This window comes from Malaclemys terrapin, chromosome 10 (assembly GCF_027887155.1).
Source record: "Malaclemys terrapin pileata isolate rMalTer1 chromosome 10, rMalTer1.hap1, whole genome shotgun sequence".
NCBI lineage: Eukaryota > Metazoa > Chordata > Testudines > Emydidae > Malaclemys > Malaclemys terrapin.
Window position 1 is genome coordinate 19,257,226 of NC_071514.1, and position 21,722 is coordinate 19,278,947.

The 21,722-nt window shown below is 43.6% G+C and overlaps 1 protein-coding gene across 1 annotated transcript in view; it reads right to left on the bottom strand.

Moving 5' to 3' along the window:
* Window positions 1–21,722, bottom strand: part of TRPM7 (transient receptor potential cation channel subfamily M member 7) — a 126,807-nt gene that overhangs the window by 75,602 nt on the left and 29,483 nt on the right. Inside the window, exons 2-4 of the mRNA XM_054041488.1 lie at window positions 14,373–14,452; window positions 5,913–5,951; window positions 1,593–1,791 (exon numbers count right to left, since the gene is read on the bottom strand). Coding sequence (XP_053897463.1) covers window positions 1,593–1,791; window positions 5,913–5,951; window positions 14,373–14,452 — 318 coding nt within the window. The remainder of the gene's footprint in view (window positions 1–1,592; window positions 1,792–5,912; window positions 5,952–14,372; window positions 14,453–21,722) is intronic.

Consider the following 21,722-nt stretch of genomic DNA (forward strand, 5'->3'; position numbering starts at 1 on the left):
GAGCATAAGCTTTCATGGGCTACACCCCACTTCATCTGATGCATGCAGTGGAAAATACAATAGGAAGACACACACACACACACACACACACCCTCCAATTCAGCAGTCTCTCGTTGGAGTCTGTTTTTGAAGTTTTTTTGTTGTAATATTGCAGGTCTGTAATCGAGTGGCCAGAAGTGGACTGAAGTGTTCTCCAACTGGTTTTTGAATGTTATAATTCTTGACATCTGATTTGTGTCCATTTATTCTTTTGCTTAGAGATTGTCCAGTTTGGCCAATGAACATGGCAGAGGGGCACTGGTGGCACATGATGGCATATATCACATTGGTAGATGTGCAGGTGAATGAGCCTCTGATAGTGTGGCTGATGTGATTAGGTCCTATGATGGTGTCCCCTGAATAGATATATGGACAGAGTTGGCAACAGGCTTTGTTGCAAGGATAGGTTCCTGGGTTAGTGTTTTTGTTGTGTGGTTGCTGGTGAGTATTCGCTTCAGGTTTGCATCTGTCTGTAAGCAAGGACTGGCCTGTCTCCCAAGATCTCTGTCTGAGGGGTTGGAGCAAATGTGATTGTATCGTAGAGCTTGGCTGTAGAAAATGGATCGAGTGGTGTGGTCTGGAGGCATGTAGGTAAGTATAGCGGACAGTAGGTTTCTGGTATAGGGTGGTGTTTATGTGGCCATCGTTTATTAGTACTGTAGTGTCCAAGAAGTGGATCTCTTGTGTGGACTGGTCCAGGTTGAGGTTGATGGTGGGGTGGAAATTGTTGAAATCATGACGGAATTCCTCAAGGGCTTCTTTTCCATGGGTCCAGATGATGATGATGTCATCAGTGTAGCACAAGTAGAGTAGGGGGAGATTTCACACACGAAAGGCTCAGACTATATAACGTTTTTTGTTTTTTTTCCTAAAACCTACCAGCATTTGATTATTTGCAGTGAAGACTTCACATGAAGCTAGCCAGCCTTTTGGTAAATCACATGGGTTGTCTTTGGTTTAAAAATTACTGACTAGAGCAGTAGTCCCCAGACTATGGGGCATGCCCCCCTTTGGGGGGGCGCGAAAGAACATCCAGGGTGTGCATGCAGTGGGGACCGGGCCAGCCCCCATGGGAGGCAGGGAGAGAGTGCCACCCAGCTCTGCTCTGCCTCCAGCCCAGCTCTGGTCCCAGTTGCAGCTCCACTCCAGCCCCAGCCACAGCTCCACCCCGCCCCCCCCCAGCCCAGCTCTGCCCTCATTCCCCCTCTTCCCCCATGCCAGCTCCGCCTCTAGCCCCAGATCCTTCCCCACCCCCAGTTCTACAGTCAGCCCAAGCTCCTCTGTGCAGTAATGGAGATGGGACACAGATTGATTCCATTACTGGTAAGGGGGGGTGGAGGGGACGACAGGAAAAGTTTGGACACCACTGGACTAAAGAGAAGTCAATATTTGGGATAACAGGACTCCTACTGATAGTAGGGAGGCTACTATCTCACAACACAGGTATAGGCATTTCATCTTTTTGCCAAACCTTTCATTTCAAGATTTAAATGGAGTATCCAAACATCTTTGGCAATGGGTCAAGGGAAGAGGAAAAAGTCTTTTGTACATACCTTTGCTCTGCACGAATGAGAGCCACCTTGAAAGTTAATGACACCATAAGCATCAGTTGAACTCTGTTCTGTGTGTTTTTCCACTGACCATTCTTCTAGTTCCTGATTAAAATTTTCACCCAGTTTGACATCTGTATATTTCATGGCAAGACTTGCAGTAAAGCAAGCATGTTGCCTGACCAAGCGACCACAGCAGCACCTGTACAAGATTATATATTACATTTTATTTTTACATTTGTAGTCATTAATTTCATTGTACTTGGATGCATGGAGTAATTAAAGGGGACAAACCTGTTTACAGCAGAGTCAGTGGAAAAAAGTTAGAATTTCCACGCCTATAAATGAACTATCTGAACCTCAGTTACACCTTTCTAGGGTTATGTCTACATTAGCACATTTGTCAGTAAAACTTTTGTTGATCCGAGTGTGAAAAAAGCACACACCCCCTGGACCAACAAACGTTTCATCAACAGAAACACCATTGTGAACAGCGCTATGTCAGTGGGACAGCATCTCCCTCTGACATAGGTACCGTTTGGGGTGGTTTAATTATGCTCGGAAGAGAGCTCTCTCCCGCCAGCATAGAGCCACTACACAGGAGACCTTACAGTGGCACAGCTGCAGCGGTACAGCTGTGCCGCTGTAAGGTCTGTAGTGTAGAATGATGAAGTATAGGAAAACTTTTGGATGAGTAACTCCTATCAAAAGACTGGCAGGCTGATGTAATCAAACCTGGCGAGAGATTTTGGCACTTAGCACTAATTCCCCACCTATTTTCTTTAGCTTTCCAAAAACAAAAGTTCCCATAACATTCAGAGCAAAGTTATACAGATGATTCATAATTATGTCAAATACTGATGGCTCTTATTCAAAGCTAAAGAGTGTAGTGAATTGGAAGCCAAAACACATTAAGAGTAGCCAGCAGACTAGCAGTGTCCAGAAAGATTTGATTATTTAAGTTACTTTTTCCTAAGTATTATAGGTAGGGCTGGGAGCACTGTTTATTATTAAGGTTGCCCAACGCTTTCCATTATAAGACCCTGTTTCCAGTTGCCTATATCTTTGCCACGTTAACCATTTGGACTGAAATTTTACATGCCAGCTGAAAGATTCAGCCAAAATGTCTCAGTCATTTCCAATAATGACTCCGTGCCGGGGGCAGTGCTTGGACTTTGTTCAGACTTGGGAGCATCATCAGTGGTTAGAGCCCCACAGCAGTCTGGTGAGTATCCAAGAGGGTGGGGCTTGACCAAGTGTGTGACAGGTAGTGAAGAGACAGATTGGATGAAGGGGCTGGAAAGGGAGACGAAACATATTGGATGGAAGCTGGGAGAGGTGGTTGAAAGGGACAGGACAAAAAAAGAGGCTATCCTCTCCAATGCCTGAAATGGAACCCCAAACCCCCAAGTCTCAGCATTCCTCTGCTGTCAGGAAATATCTGTGAAACCCAATGGCAAAGTGTGTGTCTCATCCTCCTCTAGTGCTCGTCCACAGAGAACGACAACCAACTACTGCTCTCTGTTACTATGTTAATTCAAATGGCAGAGTTCTGTGCTGTGGAACCAAAAGCTCCAAACCTGTTGATGAAACTTCAGTGTCAATATAATACCACATCCTGGAATTTGTTTTTTTTAAGTTCACTTTTATCAAAACCTAGGCAATTACACACAAAAAACTATGTTAAAAGAACATTATTAAGGTTGCAAAGTCAAGCATTCAACAGTTAGAAAATGCCAGAAATAAAGGTTGCCTTGTGTGCAGGGACATCCCTAGGGGGGTCCGGGGCAGAAGTGACAGATGTGTCTCCTCTGGGACCGACCACGCTGGCCAATTGCACCGGCCTGCAGGGCCTCCCAAAGCGCGTGGCCTGGAGCGGTTGCCCCGACTCGCCTACCCAAGGGACAGCTCTGCTTGTATGTATGCATTATGATAGAGTTAATTATGTAATCACATACTATTTTTTTTCACATGATCCCTGCCTCATTCAGTGCACAGGATAGACCTGCGCTGGGAATGAGCCAGATTGTGTAATGAAAGAGACTGTTGTCTTTAGGACCCTTACCTTATTTGTGGCAGAAGTTCAATGAGGCAGGAGATGGCAGGAAGACAGAGGATGGCCTCAAGGTTAAGGCAATTGAATGCTGCCCTGACAAACTGGATTCTATCCCTGCCTCTTCCACAGTGTTCTTATGTGACGCTATTCAAGTCGCTTGAACAAAACTTTTCATGGGTGGCCACTAATGGTGTGTTCCTCATTTTCTGGATACCTGATTTGATACCCTCAGATCTAATCTGCAGAAGTGCTCAGCACTCACAGCTGCAACTGAAGTCAATGGGATTTGTGCTTTCAATGTACACTGCTATGTAATGGTAAGTACTCTGAACAAAAAAAAATAATAAAAACATTCAGGTCCTAGTCATCTCAACTTTGTCACCCAGAATTAGTGAAAGCTTTTGACCTTGTTCTCTGTGCCTCAGCTCCCCACTGAAAATGGAAATACCTCCACCTGACCTCACAGGGGGGTTGCAAAAAGAAATTAACACTTTTGAAGCACTCAGACACTGTCGTGATAAGCACCATACAAGAGCCCATGAGGAAATTGATAATTCTGTTTTCTGAGTAGGGTTTGAATAGCATGTAGTAACATAAGAACAGTCATACTGGGTCAGACGAAAGGTCCATCTAGCGCAATATCCTGTCTTCTGCCAATGTCAGAACATGTAATCATCAAGTGATCCATCCCCTGTCACCCATTCCCAGCTTTTGAAAAACAGAGGCTAGGGACACCATCCCTGTCCATCCTGGCTAATAGCCATTGATGGACTTATCCTCCATGAACTTATCTAGTTCTTTTTTGAACCCTATTATAGTCTTGGCCTTCACAACATCCTCTGGCAAGGAGTTCCACAGGTTGACTGTACAGTGTGTGAAAAAATACTTCCTTTTGTTTGTTTTAAACCTGCTGCCTATTAATGTCATTTGGTGACCCCTAGTTCTTGTGTTATGAGAAAGAGTAAATAACACTTCCTTATTTACTTTCTCCATACCAGTCATGATTTTATAGACCTTAATCATATCCCCCCTTAACTGTCTCTTTTCCAAGCTGAAAAGTCGCTGTCTTATTAATCTCTACTCACATGGCAGCAGTTTCATATTCCTAATAATTTTTGTTGCTCTTTTCTGAACATTTTCCAATTCTAATATAATATAATATAACTTATAATAGTAAAGAGGGTTGAGGCCACATGTTGAGCAACAAAGATTGAACAAAATATCAAATAGCTGCTCATAAAGTGAGCACAATCCATTTTGTACACTGAATGAGAAAGGGAAAAAATAATATGATCATGTAATTAAAGGTTGCATCATAATGCATATGCATACAGTGGCTTTAATTCTGGTATTCTCTAGTTGTTGAGGGTTTGACTTTCCAACCTTAATAATGTTTTTAATATAATTTTATACAATATCTACCCCATAGTTAGGGCCCTACCAAATTCACGCTCCATTTTGGTCAATTTCATGATCATAGGATTTTTTTTTTTTTTTTAAATAAATTTCATGATTTCAGCTATTTAAAACTGAAATGTCATGGTGTTGTATTTGTAAGGGTCCTGACCCAAAAAGGAGGTGTGTGTGTGTGGGGGGGGGGATCGCAAGGTACGAGGGGCTGTGGTACTGCTACCCTTACTTCTGCGCTGTTGCGGACATTGGCGCTGCTTTCAGAGCTGGGCAGCTGGAGAGCGGCAGCTGCTGGCCGGGATCCCAGCTCTGAAGGCAGAGCCACTGCCAGCAGCAGCGCAGAAGTAAGGATGGCAAGGTATGGCATTGCCACCCTTACTTCTGCACTGCTACCTGCAGAGCTGGGCCCTCAGTCAGCAGTTGTCACTCTCCGGCCACCCCCCTCTGATGGCAGCAACGCAGAAGTAAGGGTGGCAATACCGCGGCCCCCCCTAAAATAACCTTGTGACCCCCCTGCAACTCCCTTTTGGGTCAGGATCCCCAGTTTAAGAAACGCTGGTCTCCCCCGTTAAATCTGTGTAGTGTAGGGTAGGGTAAAAGCCAGACTTCATGGGGGGAGACCAGATTTCACAGTCCGTGATGCATTTTTTCATGACCGTGAATTTGGTAGGGCCCTACCCATACTGCATACAACTTCCATATAATTCTGTATATTTTACACAATCTTCTATTTCTAGTCTTTTGCTGGTCATTTTGTAATATTAAAATTCTTTAAAAAATGTTAAATATTTATTCAGAGACTTACTGTAACAAGCCAAAGTCATAATAATTATCACTAAAAATAAAGAGTTGCTTACCTGACAAGTTGTTGACAAATTTGACATCCTGGAAGGCATCTATGAAAAGGAATACACAGGTAAAGACAAGTTTAACATTTTTTGTACACTTCATATGTATACAGAACAAAGATTATTGAATAAAAACACAGATCTATAATGATATGGAAAATGGGTACCTAACCTTTCACCAAATATATACGTTTCAAGCTTTTCTTCATTTATGTCTCTGATTAACATTAATATAGTAAAGCATGGCAACACAGGGATGGTTAGCACAAAAAAAATATATTCTCCGCATCTATTTGTTAAGCTACAAAAGTCAACTTCTATTCAAAAAGTTTCTACCTGCACTCATTGAAACAATTATAAACAAACTGAGACCTTGTCTACATTACAGTTTCATCAACAAAACAGTTGAGGTGTACACACAACAATGCTCCTCTGCTGATTTAACTCTCCTGCTACGCTGACATAAAACCACCTTGATGAGCCGCATAAAGCTTTTTGCAACAAAGTTAGAGCAACACAGTGTCAGTGTAGACCAGGGGAGGGCAAAACTTTCAATCCGGCCCACGGGATTACCAGCCCTGTGGCGCAGCGGGACTAAGGCAGGCTCCCTGCCTGCCCGGACCCTGCACTGCTCCCAGAAGCAGCTGGCACCAAGTCCCTGCGGACCCTGGAGAATGGAGGGGGGCAGAGAGCTCCGTGCGCTGCCCTTGCCTGCAGGCATCGCCCCCCGCAGCTCCCACTGGCTGGGAACAAGGAACCACGGCCAATGGGAGCTTTGGGAGTGGTACCCACAGGTGAGGGGAGTGCGCAGCGGAGCCTCCTGCCCCACCTCACCCCACCCCCAGGAGCCACTGCTGGATAAGCTGGCCACTTCTGGGAGCAGCACAGGGCCAGGGCAGCCAGGGAGCTTGCCTTAGCCCCTCTGCCACCCTGGAGCCGCTCGAGGTAAGCGGCGCTGGGCCCCCGCACCCCAACCCTCTGCCCTGAGCCCCCTCCTGCACCCCAACCCCCTGCCGCACCCCAACCCCCTGCCCCAGCCTTACATTCATATGGCCCTGCGTACAATTTCTCCACCCAGATGTGGCCCTCGGGCCAAAAAGTTTGCCCACGCCGGTGTAGATGCTGCACTTGCTTATGTTTTCCTAAGTGGTCTCTAGGTGGTGTCCTAAAATGCCCATCATGACTGCTCTGCTAAGCAGTTTCTATTCTGCTGCCCTGCAGACAGGTACACAGGCATGCACCCCTCCCCCTTTAAAGCCCTAGGAATTTTTGAAATTCTACTTCCTGTTTGCTCAGCTTGGACAGCTCACATTGCATCTTCCCAGCTGACCGTGCCAGCTTTCCACAGCAAACAGGCTCCCACGTGGAGTACTCCAGAGTTGCTGATCTGTTGGGTCTGTGGGGAGAGGAGGCTGTGCAGTTGCACCTCGTAGGAATTCTGACACCTACAAGCAGATTGCTCGTGGCATGGATGAGAAGGGGCACAAAAGGGACATGCTGCAGTGATGTGCTAAGATAATGGAGCTAAGACAGGCTACCAGAAGGCAAAGGAGGCCAACTGTCCCTCTGGTGTAGTACCAAAAATATGCCACTTCTACAAGGAGCTATATGCTATCCTCAGTGGTGACCCCACCTCCACTGCCAAGAGCCCTGTGGATACTTCGGGGGGGACTGAAGGCAGTGCCCAGCAGAGTCAACCCAAGAACAAAGTAGTGGATGAGGAGGGTGAATTGGAGGAGGATGTGCAACAGGCTTGTCTGGTGGTGTAGCAAGCCAGGACCTCTTTCTGACTCAGGAGGGGTCTAGCCAGTCCCAGAAGCAGTCTGGTGCCTGAAGCAGGAGAGGGGAGCTCCAGTAAGTACTCATTTTTCTTTGATAATTCATGGTTACATGAGGTAGAGGTGTCTTATTTTGTTACATGGTGCATGTGGGAGAAGGGGTCAAAATTAACACTATTAGGTACTATTTGCATCTGCTTCACATTTCCCTGTGCAGCTACATAATGGGGGCCCTGTGGAAAAGTTTGTTGATGCACACCGAGATCTTCTAAGAATCCTCCATAGAGCGCTCTAGGAAACTTTCCTGCAGATACTCAGCAATCCTCCACTGAAGGTTCCTTGGCAGAGCTACTTTGTTCTTTCCTCCGTTGTAGGAAATTTTGGCGCGCCAATCAGCAATTACTTCTGGAGGAATCAAAGCATCACACAGGTGAGCAGCATATGGTACCGATCTGACATGACACATATGTAGAAGATGCACCCTTGCATCTTCAGTTAACCTCAATAGTATGATTTCAGCTTCGATCGCCCCCCACCTGTGGAAAACGGTGCTAGTATTCAGAATAATGTCTCAGGACACTTGTACTGATCCCCTTCTGAAACCATCCAGACTCTTTGTCCTGCCTTGCACCTTCTTTCCCCCCACACTCCCAGGGCCAAACTCACCATGTTTAGTACTCTGACCGTGCTGTGTGCTTAATAAGGGAAAGTGAGAAAGAGATATATGTAACTTTTATGATTTAAGACTGAGTGCACATACAATAATTACTCTATGTATTGATTCTTTTGCTTCTGCAGATGTGTCCTTGAGGGCCAGCTCCTACAAACCAGCGGAGCACCTCCACCAGATAAGGAGGTGAACGAGGAAGAATAAGGAGGACATGTTTCGGGAATTGCTGCAATCCTAAGATCAGGCCAATAGCAAGCACAGAACATTGAGATAGACAAATGAGAAACTAGAGGAGAGGAGACAAAGTCAAGAGTGGGTAATAAAGTTCATGGAGGACCAAACAGAGATCTTGAGGTCCCTGATTACTCTGCAGGCAGAACACGGGAGTGCTCGACTCCCCCTTACTCCTGGGGGAATTCTGCATCACTGAGCATGTGCAGAGTTAATGTCCCCCGCAGATTTCTTTGCTTCCCCGCAGAAAAATGACTTCTGATGGGAAGCAAAGGGAAGGCACAAGAGCAGTCATGTACGCCTCCCTGACAGCATAGGCAGGTTGGTTCAGGCGCCTGGAGCAGCTGGCAGAGACGTAAATGAGATGGTGATGGGCAGTCATGCATGTGTGAGAGAGAGAGAGAGAGAGAGAGAGAGAGAGAGAGAAGCTCTGTCCCTCTCGCTCGCTATTGCAGCACACTTGGCATGGAGGGGCAGGGCTTTGGGGTGTTTCTGAAGAGGTAAGCTTGGGGCAGGCTCTGTCCCCTCAGTTAGAGCAAAATGTAGCAGCCTGCCTGCTTAGTGATTGTTCCCATTGTCTTTGTGAATTCCTCCATGAGTGTAAAACAGGTGTAAAACTTTTAAGGCTCCTTTACATTGCCAGAGTTGTGTAAAGGATATGTGGCCTTATAAATGCTAAGGTTACTTTAGTGATTAGAACTGATCTAAATTTCTGGACTGAAAGAATTTCCTATCAAAATGTGCTCCATGAACTGTCTGCTACTAACCTTTCTGGAGATGGTCAATAGCCAATATAAATTATGGGTTTGATTCCCCAGCTTCACTTGCCTATGATGTAACACTGAGCACATGACTGCATATATTTGTGGACTAATAATTAGAAATAAAGGGTGAAACCTAGCTACATTACTACAAGGCAAGGTGGGTTGGGGATTTCCTCCAATGCTTCCCACTCCCATTCTCCATCCACTGTATTGTAGTTTAAATAAATCACCAAAATAACTGAAACCAGCGTGATTATATTGTGTTAGTTTGACAAATAAAACATGCAGAATTTTGCAGATTTTTAAAATATTGTGTACAGAATTTTTAGGCACAGAATTCCCCCAGGAATATCCTCCTGCAGCCCGTACAGAACTGTATTCCTTGCCCTCCCCACACACATTCCTCTCGCATTCCTGACCCATAGCAGTATCCCTTGCACTCCACTGCAAGTACACCTTACACTCCACTGCAAGGGACATTTTCCATAATGACAGCTAGCCTTTCTGAAGTGAGGATCTCACAGCTACGTGTGAGTGCTGCTCACTGTCAGGTCTCCTGTAAGAAATATTAATCTGTGCATTACCTTTAATAAAAATTGAGTTTTACAAAGACAGTGCTTCTTTCTTTGTAACTTACACAGGATGGTTGCAACAGAAATTCAAACAGTGGCAACTGCCACATTTGCAGACTACAATTAATGCTCAGGCAGAAATCATTACAGGGGTCACTCAAGGTGGCAAGTAAACAATGCCTGGCTTAATTTATTACAGAAAGACATTACTGGGGCTCATTGTCAAAATCCTGCTTCAAAGCCTCCCCGATTCAAATAGCCCCCCATTGAGCCCCTCTAGTAACCCTGCTGTCTGGCTGCTCAAAATCAGCCACCTGGCAATCCACCTCATCGCTCCACCCCTAGGGAAACTTTACTCTCTTAGCTTCATAAATGTTATGCAGTGCACTGAGGTCTAACCTGCCAAAACGGCAGTACCAGCAACCCTTTAATCTGCCAAAGGCACATTCTACGGTCATTCTGTACCTGCTGAGCCTGTTATTGAAGTGCTTCTTGTTGCTGTCAAGATTTCAGGTGTATGGATTCATGAACCACAGGAGTGAGGGGTAGGTTGGGTCTCCCAGGATCACTATGGGCATTTCCACATCCTCTATTGGAAAGTCTCTACTTGTGGCTTTCTGTACAGGCGAGGGTTCATGAAGATACATGTGTCATGCAACTTCCCTGACCGCCTTGTGTTGATGTCAGTGACACGACCCTGGTGATCCACCAGCGCCTGCAGCAGCATAGATAAGTAGCACTTTCTGTTGATGTACTCTGTCGCAAGATGGTCTGGGGGCCAAAATTGGGATGTGTGCGCCATCTATAGCCCTGCCGCAGTTAGGGAATCCCACTGCCCCAACGGCATCCACTATTTCCTGCACACTGCCCAGAATCACAGTCTTTTGTATCAGGAGGTGATTCATGGCCCTGCACACTTGCATCAGTGCAACGCCCCCGGTGGACTTCCCAACTCCAAACTGATTCATGACTGACCGGTAGCAGTCTGGAGTTGCCCACTTCCACATAGCAATCACCACTCGCTTTTCCACCATTAGGGCAGCTTTCATTTCTGTGTTCTGGCACCGGAGGGCAGGGGCGAGCTCTACATACAGTTCAAAGAAGAACAGGAGTACTTGTGGCACCTTAGAGACTAACAAATTTATTAGAGCATAAGCTTTCGTGGACTACAGCCCACTTCTTCGGATGCATAAGTGGGCTGTAGTCCACGAAAGCTTATGCTCTAATAAATTTGTTAGTCTCTAAGGTGCCACAAGTACTCCTATTCTTTTTGCGGATACAGACTAACACGGCTGCTACTCTGAAACAGTTCAAAGAAGGTGGCTTTGCACATACGAAAGTTCTGCAGCCACTGCTCATCATGCCATACCTGCATCACAATCTGATCCCACCACTTGGTGCTTGTTTCCCGAGCCCAATAGTGACGGTCCACCTTGTGCAGCTGCTCTGTGAATGCCAAATCAATTTTGAATGGTTTCTTTCCATGACACACAGTAGTGCAGGCAGCACAGATGCCTGTTCAGATTAGCAATTTATGAAATACTGAAGGTCAGCCACGTTGTGTTCATAATACTTATCAAAGACTGGTGAGCAGTGCAGGATCCATGCTTTCAGTCAGAGAGGGCAGGCACAAGGTTTATAGGGGCAGTTGAAAACGGTGCAAAACCCAGTCAGAAGCCCTTGGAATTATGGGATGGAGAAAACTGCATCAGAGGGGCGGTGATTTCGCTCCCATGATGCACTACGATCCATTCCTAGAACTCCTAATGGGAGGTGGAAGCGATTTGCACAGGGGGATAGCTACCAATGGTTCATACTCTCTTTGTCAGTACTACAGCATCACCTGTGGACAAGTTCTACCGACACAAGGAGCATTGTGCGAAAATGCACAAGCAATGTAATTACAGTGATCATTGCAATTACAATGATTATTGACGTAACTTAAGTCGACTTAACTCTATAGTGTAGACATGGCCTAAATTATATTTTTAGGCCCTAATTCATCAAAGTATTTAAGCACATGCATAGTCCTATTGAAGTTAAATAATTGTCTTTAATCACCATTAACTTCAATGGGATTATTCACACTCTGTTTCAGGTTAAACTCATGCTTAAATGTTTGGTAAACTGGGGTCTTAAACTAGATAGTATGAAGCTTTTATATTTTTCTTCAACTCTTGGGGGGGGGTAATATGCTGTCTTTTTCTTTGACTCCATAGTTTAAATACTGTGGCATCTCTCCCTCAGAGTTGATCCTTCTCATTCCTGTGTCTTGTTGGGATTTTTTGCTTTGGGGTGAAGGTTATTTTGCCCTTCATGTGCATAAGGCTAAGCTGGGTCCTAATGAACTTGTACAATGTTCTATTAATTCAATTAATTCATTGTGAAAAGATGCAGAAATTCTAATTCCATCTCCTTCAAAATCTCATTTTACACATCTTTTCCTCTTTGTCCTTGCCTCTTACTTTCCCCTTCTGTATTTGCATCACAGTTTTCTGTAACTTGAATCATAAACAATTAACTAACCTGTATTATTCAAGTGCATAATAACTTTTGGTATAATTGTACAAAAATATACTATCTAAAATAAAATTATATTGTATATTCACATTTTTATAACTATGCTTAAAATAAATTAAAGCATAAAGCAAGCCCTTTAAATTGTAGTTATTTTAGCCTTTTTTGAAGCTACATTAAGTTATAAATCTTCTGGATATTTAATATGAAACTAGATTTCAATAATTGCCAAACTAGGTTTTTAACTATAGATCACAACTTATGCTAAGCAAAATTATTCTGCAAAACATCTAAAAAAAATTTTTCTGTTCTATGTTTGATTCCTTCATACATATTTCAGGAACTACAGTAAGATAAAATCTAAGGAATGGATTGGCCAAATGTGAAACTTCATTTGTAGGCTACAAATAGATTAAACTTAAAAAGACAAGTGTTGAAAGATTGTTTTGTTCCCTGGGAAATGCTCTGGAAATTTTAACAGCTTCCTAATTACTCTGCTTACATTTGCAAGTTTTCCATGTGTTTCAATTGGATCGTGGCAGTAAATTTTAAAACCTTCTCAGGGTCCTATGGTTTCAAGGAATTTAATGAATCATTTGTGATACATTTCACAGACTAGAGCTTTATTCTGCCTGAAACAAATTCTCAAAAGAAACTAATATAAGTCTGAATTTAGCAAAGTTATATAAGTGTTCTATGTGCAGGACTTGAACTAGCAGCTTTATGGATCTGAAAAGCAGACGTTTAATTCTAAAAGTCATTGAAACTGTGTAACACTTAACTTGGGGCTGTAGAGGCAGTTAAATTGCAACTAGTATTTCTAATTTTAGCAATTTTTTAAATTGCCATGTAACATGAAGTAACAATAGATTTAATCTCATTTGTAATTGGAGGTGGGTTTATATCAGCAAGATGCTACAACATGTATAAATTAAATCCTGTTAAGAATCCTGTTAATTTATATCTGAATGACTTCTAGAACCAGTGAAATCCACAAACTAACTGCTGGAGAGGTCATATTTCTAAGTTGACTGCACATTTTAATTTCACATCATCTTGTTCAGGTATTGTGAAAGACTAAGTTAAAAGCAGTATTTAATCAATTTTATTATACCCTGCATCATTTCATATGCCTAAAGTCAGGTCTCTTATCAATGCTTACTAAGCAAAATACTAATATTTGCAGATTTTCATCATACTTAATGCCCTCCATAGTTGTAACTATTTTCAATGCCCTTTCTGACCTTTCCTCGTCTTTTCACATTGTTGTTTTTTCCCCCCAAAGGTTTTGAATGATGAGGATGGAGGGAGGGGCGGGGGGGGGGAGGTATCACATGCCACATCCTGGTATCAGAATCGAGTTTTCTGAAAACACAACTTTCCTCCACCTTTGAGTCTGTATGGCCCGTGTCAATTTTGGCTCTCTTGGATTTCTCTCTTTTCTCTTTCCATTGGATTCTTCATCTCTTTCTGCATCACACTCTCACATTTATTTCTCCCTATCTCCTTAATGTCAACTCTTCAGCATGAAAGGAAATTTATTTCTTGCAGGCTCACAGTCTTCTTTCCTCTACCAGTCTCTGTATGAAGAGCATCTTTACAGTGCTTTCTGATCTAAAGAAATGTGCAACAAAAAGCATTGTAGATAGTTATGCCCACTACAGGGACTAGTAGAAAAAGGAAGAGGCGACATACTCAAATGAATAGGCATCTGTGGTACGTTGAGGGACTTTCAATAAAGTCAGAGAAACCTTACAGACACAGTTGTGATGCTTAGGCACTAAATGAGTGAACTAAAGGCAGAGAGTTTCATTTTACATAGATTAAAAAATTGAGTTTACATGAATGTTTTAAGAACAGCAGTTACTGTACCAATCTATTTTATACCAATTTAATTAAGAAGTACTAAGGAAGTCATGCATAAAATTTCTAGTTACCTGTGAGGGTCCTTTGAACTTGGTATAATATACACACATTCCCTCTTGGTGAAAGTGTTTTCTATCCAGGATTTCTGGGACTGTAAAAATAAGAGTTATACAAGAATTATTATATTATAAAATTATCATATAAATCACTGTCAATATTCTTTAAAAAAGAAAACTGTATGATACAATAGCCAAAAGAAGGCATTAAAGAAATATAATTCCCCATTTAAATATATTTCTATTTTTCATTGATGAAAGCATATATCTGCAGTATTGACAAGGACAAACAGTAAGGCCAAGATATTCAAAAGCAAGAGTGATTTTGAATGCCCATGTGAAGAGGTCTGATTTTCAATAAGAGCTTTCTCTCTGAAAATCAGGCCCCTTTAAAGTGCCTCATGTTGGGCACCTAAAACTTGAAGCAACCAGAATCACTAGTCACTTTTTATGTATTCGGGGAGCCGTGTTAGTCTGTATCCACAAAAATAACAAGGAGTCCGGTGGCACCTTAAAGACTAGTCACTTTTTTAAAGTCTACATGTTTTGATTAACTACATTCTGAAGTTAGTTTTGCAACAATCAGTTACTTATTATGAAAAAAAAAGTGATGTAACAAAAGAAGAAATATCCACTAGTGAAAAACAGATTACAACTACAGGTAATTTGGCCTAAATTACTGTCTGTTGCTAAAAGCTCTATCAAACTGCATTAACAAAACATCAAAAGATTATAAACTCTGTTATATTTTAATGTTACATAAAAAGAATAGGTTATAATTTTGAAAATCAGATAAGTGCATTTACAGCATTTTCATGAAACTCTTTACTGTATATTCCAGATTGCAAGAGTATTTTGCACTTAACGATAGCACGCATTTTAAATGACACACGCAAAACATGCAAATTGAGATGCAAGAACATGCAAGCAAACATTCTGAAATAGTTCACTAAAGTGTGACCAAAATAGTTGCTATGTGGTATTTTGAAGTTACAAAATATTCACCATTTATTTCATGAAGCTAGTTGGAAATTTATCACTGTTTCACTTATGTTTTAACTATTCTATTATAAAGTTGTCAGTCATTGATAATGGCAATAAAATAGGATAACTCTAGTTCTTTGTCAAGTAGCAAATCCTACCTTTTATTCCCACTTTTGATAAACAATTTAAGGAGCATCCTCAAGAGATATTCCAAATTGAGTTAAAAATGTGCTTGAAAATCTTAAATTAGACGTTGACTTCCTTAAATGTTTACCTATTTTAATTGCTAGCCAAGATTCTGTTTAGCTTGCTTTAAAACAGGGACATAACATTATCTTACAGATCCAAACTTTACTTTTGCCAAGTGTCTTGGATGATGCACAGTCAGCCTGTCATTTCAACTATTTGCAGGGAAGAGATTCAATTCAGTAGAATCTCAAGAAGTATATCCAGAAACAATATGCAACCTACGTTTCTTCTGTATTCTATGCAATATTATTATAAATCTTAATTAAATTAAGATGCTATTCTGATACTAAGTGAAATGCGTTGGAAATATTAGTATCATGTCCAGTTTTGGTCTGAATCTATTGAAGTCAATATAAGAAAAAAAAGTTAGCCATACTTCCTTAGAAATGCTTTGTTAGGATGGAATGCTTTCTTCACTGGAAAAGGGGAGAAAATGGACCCTGAAGTATATTGCTGCTTTAGGATATCTACCTGAGTTCACTCAGAGTCTTTGCAGAAATGTTATTTTTCTTGACTTCTGGAAATAGAGGCCAGGAATATAGATACTTAAATTAAGGATGGTTTAGCTTCATTGATCAAAATTCCAATTTACTAGGAATCATACAACTAGCAAGTTACTACAAACAGTACTGTACAAGTTAATTCTCATGACTCATCTACCACTTCTTGTCCACCTCTTTCAAAGCCACATCTAAAATTGTTTTCCCTGTATATCTTTCCTACTTCAGTCTTCACAAGCACAGAGTCTTTGTGTTGGCTGTATTTGATTGTGAGCTGGACTACACAGGGACTCTTTACTCTGTTAACTGCCATCCTCATTTTGGGCAATTTATAAATAGTTGGGCGGGGGGGGGTCTAAAAAAAAAAATGAAAAACTTTGTGATGTGATCCTATCAGCTTTTACAGATTAGACAGGGCTGGGCTGGTAAATGATTGAATGGGAGGCATCTAAGAAACAAATAGATCTGGGATACCCAACCTGTAAGGCATGCACACATCCCCAAAGGGGCACCAGGCTCCTCCAGAAGGCATTGGAAGCTGCAAGATTGCCACCATGGAACACATAAACCACTCTTCCTAATGGTGGCAGGGGAAGGGGGGAGGAAAGAATGTATTCCTTACAGCAGAAACAGGTAAAGACCAGTATGAAGTAAGGGAGGGAGCGAGAGAAGGGAATGGAGAAAGAACTAGGGGAAGTGAGATGGGAGGAATAGAAAAATAAGACAGTTGATGAGAACTGGGGAAAACAAACAGTGAAAAGAAAACAGTGGGAAAAAAGGCAGAACTAGAACTGAGCAGAAGAAGTTAAAACCCAGAAGACAGAGAGAGAGAGAGAGAGAGAAAGAAACATTCAGAAGAGAGAAATAGAAGCCACAAGAAAGAATGATGAGGGAGACACAAGATGGGAGCCCAACCACTTATTTACAGTGCTTTCTGATCTAAAGAAATGTGCAACCAGAAGCAGTGTAGATAGTTATGCCCTCTACAGGGATTAGCAGAAGGTATTGAACCAATGATCTTTCTTGGTTGGCCCTTCAATTCCTCCCCCTCACAACAGAGTTAATTCTACTCCAAGTGGGAAACGGTAAACGGCCTGCCAAGAAAGATCAGTAGTTTCCAACCTAGGTGCTGAAAATAAGTGGCATCTGAGATAAAGAAGCATAGTGCTGGGAACTCAGTGAATCTGCTGTCCCAGGAAAGGAAAGGGCAAGAGAAGCATACAGCTGTCTCTTCGCAGCAGATGCTAAACATTCATTCAGTTAGCAGTGAACTTTATAGTGCTGCTATTCAAGAGACTATTAAACAAACTATGAAATCCAAAACAAGTGTTGCTTACAGTTTTTATTTAAATGAAATAAAATCACAAGTAATATTATGAAAAAGATATGCTAAGTCTTTACTGTGAATTTTATTTCATTTTCCTTTCACACTTGCAACTTGGTGAAATAAGACTGACCCATTGAAATAGCATGGAGAGTTAAACAATCTGAAATTCTCAGACTAGGGAAATGCCCAAAGATTTACATGGGAAATACTCCTAACTAGTATTAGTAGGACGAACCCTTCACTGACATACTGCACATTTTGCTCTACATTCACTTTTTTCCTATTAAACTTTTCCAGATAAAGACCTCACATCTAGAGCCACCATATAAGATAAGATATACCTTGTGAAAGTAAAGACGTTTCAGCAGCACACAGATTCCTAATGCTCTAGTGGGCAAGATTGTTTTAATCTACTTCTTAACTCTCAGAGGATTATGCAATATACTGTATGTTTGCTGTGTACAAGGAATTTCAAGAATAGTGAAAAGACACAATGAGCCTTCATTATCAATATAGAAATTATTAAAACTATACGAAAAGTGACCTGGATTCTTTATGATTCAGTAAAGAAGTGTACTGGTATGTTCACACCATGACTTATTATTTATTTGAAATATTCTCACAATTAGTGCTTTCTGAAAAATGTTACACAAACTAAAGATAGAAAGAGTCATAGAACAAACTACTACTAAATAGCATACACAAGTATTTTCTAAATCTTAATCTTAGAATATTTATCTTAACTGAAGCTTACATAGCTGTACGGTATTTGCAGACTGTGTGTCAGTGCCAAAAAAGTGTGTTTTTTTTAAAAACAGGTATGTCACCCCGCTCCATTTTGGAAGGGGTTAAAACAAGGTCTGGGAAAGGGCTGCCCCGAGGAGCCAATCAGGCTCCGGGAAACCCAAGAGGGACTATGGGAAGTGCAATGAGCCCTCCAAAAGCAGGTAGGGCAGATGGCAAGGGAGCAGCAGACCCTGGTAAGATGCCTGATAGGGGAGTTCAAGAAGAGTCACTGAGAGCGTGAGGGGAGTGCAGGCCCTGGGCAGAGTGCAGAGCTTGTTACACCTGTGGGAGGCGGGGACATTTGAGAGGGGACTCTCCCTACTGGGTTGGGGGCAAGGAGCCTCACCCAGAACAGAGGAAGGGACAAAACCCTGGGAATGCCCATAGGGTGAAGAAACCCAAGAGGGGACAGACATGTTGGGCCTGTGGGCAGTGAGGGCACATATGGAGGGATTGCCCGGACCAAGGGAACACGGCCAACCCAGGGAGGGCTAGACCCAGGAAGGAGTTTGAAAGGCCTGAGGCTGGGAGGAGGCAAGGAGTTTGCTTCTTGTGCCAGGAGAGGGGCCATATTAAGAGACACTGCCCCCTCAAGGAACAAGGGGTGCAGGAAGAGATACTTCAGGACCCCAGGGGGTCGAAGGTGAGCAGGGTCAACGCTGCAGTAGACCTGCCAGGGAGCCCTGCCCAACGAAAGGTATCCGACAGAGGTACTGGGACAGAGGGGGCCCAGCAGGAAGCTGGGACCCAGACTGTCGGGGAGCAGGCTGCAATGGGAACCCAGACCCTGAAGTTAGAGGGTCTGGAGAACGTTAGCGTATGTATGCGACTGGCGGCTGTGGAACATGCCCGCTGGATGGTGGAGGTGGAGCTGCAGAAATCCCACAAGGAGAAGGAAGACCTGGCCCTGAAGTAGAATGAAAGTGAAGAGAAGCAAGTGTGACTGGCAGGACATCTTCGGGTCACACAGGCTAGAGAACCGCCCTACCCCAGGCATGGGATTTTTGGGGGGAGGGAGGGTGGTGTAGCAGGGCGGTCACCCCGCTTCAGTTTGGAAGGAGTTAAAACCAGCTCTGGGAAAGGCCTACCCCGAGGAGCCAATCCGGCAAAGGCAAGTAGCAGCCAATCCAGACCCAGTAGGGCTGGTATAAAAAGGGCTGTGAGCTAAGAGGCAGGGAGTCTCACTCCAGCCTTGGGGGTGGGAAGAACCTGGTTGCCTGGGAGCACAGGGTACCTTCAACAGAGCAGTGCTCGGGAAGGGGCAGGCTTAGCTGGGGAGCTCAGACCTGGAGACCTCCCAGGCTGAGGCCTGACAGGAAGGCCTTAGGAGGTACTGGGGCTGCAGGAAAAGACAACAGGTCCAACGCCATAGCCAATGATGAGTGGCCACTTCAGACTGCAGTTTACCCCTTACTTTATCTTCAGTGAAATCCATGATGGACACTACTAGCAGGTTTCTTTGCGGAACCAATCTTATAACAGTTAACTTTAATTTAAGGTGTTGAAGATAGCAGGTTACAACAAGAAACCACTGCCAAAGTGCAGTATGAAATCAGGTCTCAAATTAAAAAAAAAAGTCTTCATTTAACATAATATGGAACCCCTATAAATACTTTTATTTACCACATTATAACAGAGAGAAACATACTTTTGACAAACTATATCCTGCTTCATTGATAAAAAGCAATATTTCATCATGCCAACATGGAATTCTTCAGAATTAGTGAACAAACTGTCTGGACTACTTTCCACATAAAAAGCTTTCCTATTCCACAAGATCCCTTAATAAAAATTAGTATTAATAAGTAATCTGTATAATTTTTTTTACAATACAGCAAATTATATGTTTAATATGGCCATATATTTTAAGACTACCAAAAAAATTGTTTTTTGCTATTTGTTTACTAGTTTTCTGAAGTACACAGCAGGATTCTAGTTTATTCTGCTTTACCTTTCATTTACTAATGATGTTACATGTTGCTGCAGGCTTTCAAACTCTTAAATAAAACTATAACAAAATTAAGATTCTTCCCCAAGAACATTAGAGGATTAAGCAGTCTGTGCATTTATTTTTTAGTAAACTGCAGATTACATATTTTTGGAATGAATGTAAACAACTACTTTCAATATAGAAAATGCTTCTCAATGTCAAGCACATAAAACATATTTAACATTTATTTATACAGAAAACATATTTAACTATACATAGGGTGAACAAGTGTCTGGTTTTCAACCAGAACCCCGGGTCGAAAAGGGACCCTGGGACTCCGGTCAGCACTGAAGTCCGGCAGTGGTACTGCAGAGATAAGGCAGGTTAGTCCCTACCTGTCCTGGCTCTGCGCTGCGCCTCAGAAGTGGCCAGCAGGTCCGGCTCCTAGGCAGGGGGGGCCACAGGGCTCTGCATTCTGACCCCACCCCGAGCACCGGCTCCGCACTCCGCGGCCAATGGGAGCTGCAAGGACGGTGCCTGCGGGTGGGAACGGTGCGCAGAGCCACCTGCCGTGCCTCTGCCTAGCAGCGTAGAGTCAGCACAGGTAGAAAGCCTGCTTTAGCCCCCTGCTGCACCGCTGACCGGGAACCCCTGGAGGTAAGCCCGCACCCGAGCCCCAGCCCTGAGCCCCCGCCTGCACCCCCCAAAGCCCTCATCCCCAACCCCACCCCAGAGCCTCCACCCCCAGAGAGAGCTCTCACTCCCCCTGCACCCCAACCTCCTGCCTCAACCCACAGCTACCTCCAACACCCTGAACCCCCCAGCCCCACCCCAGAGCCTGCACCCCCAGATGGAGTCATCACCCCCTCCTGCCGCACTCTGCATCTGCCTTGATACACATTGACAGTTCATTAATGCTCTTTGATCTAGTGCTGTTTCAAAGACGACTAGATCCAATTGCATTAACAAACTATTAATGAGTAAGGCTGAGTTTGTCACAGAGGTCCTGGAAGTCACGGATTCTGTGACTTTCTGGGACTTCTGCAGCAGCCAGTGTGGCTGGCCCAGGGGCTGCCTAACTCATGCAGCCTCTTGGCCAGTCACACGCCACTGCACCCCACTCCCCCAGCAGCAGCAGGAGGTTTGAGTGTGGGAGAGCGCTCAGGGCAGCGTTTACCTTGGAAGCAGCAACATCCCTCAGCTTCTACACAGAGGAGTGGTCAGGTGGCTCTGCATACTACCCCCGCCCACAAGCACCACCTCCGCAGTTCCCATTGGCCACGGTTCCTGGCGAATGGGAGCTGTGGAGCTAGCTCTCGAGGCAGAAGCAGCAAGCGGAGCCATCTGACCAGACCTCCACCTAGGAGGTGCAGGGGCATGTCGCCGCTTCCGGGAGCCACACAGAGCTGCTGGGTAGGGAGCTACCAGCCCCAGCAAACCCACGCACCCCCACCAGCACAAGCAGGGGTCCTGGACCACCCTTCCCTCCCCCGAACATCTGAGCTGCCCCCTGAGGCTTCCCCCCCCGACCCAAGATTTATTCAGGGGTATATAGTAGGGCTGCCAAGCAATTAAAAAAAAAATTCTGT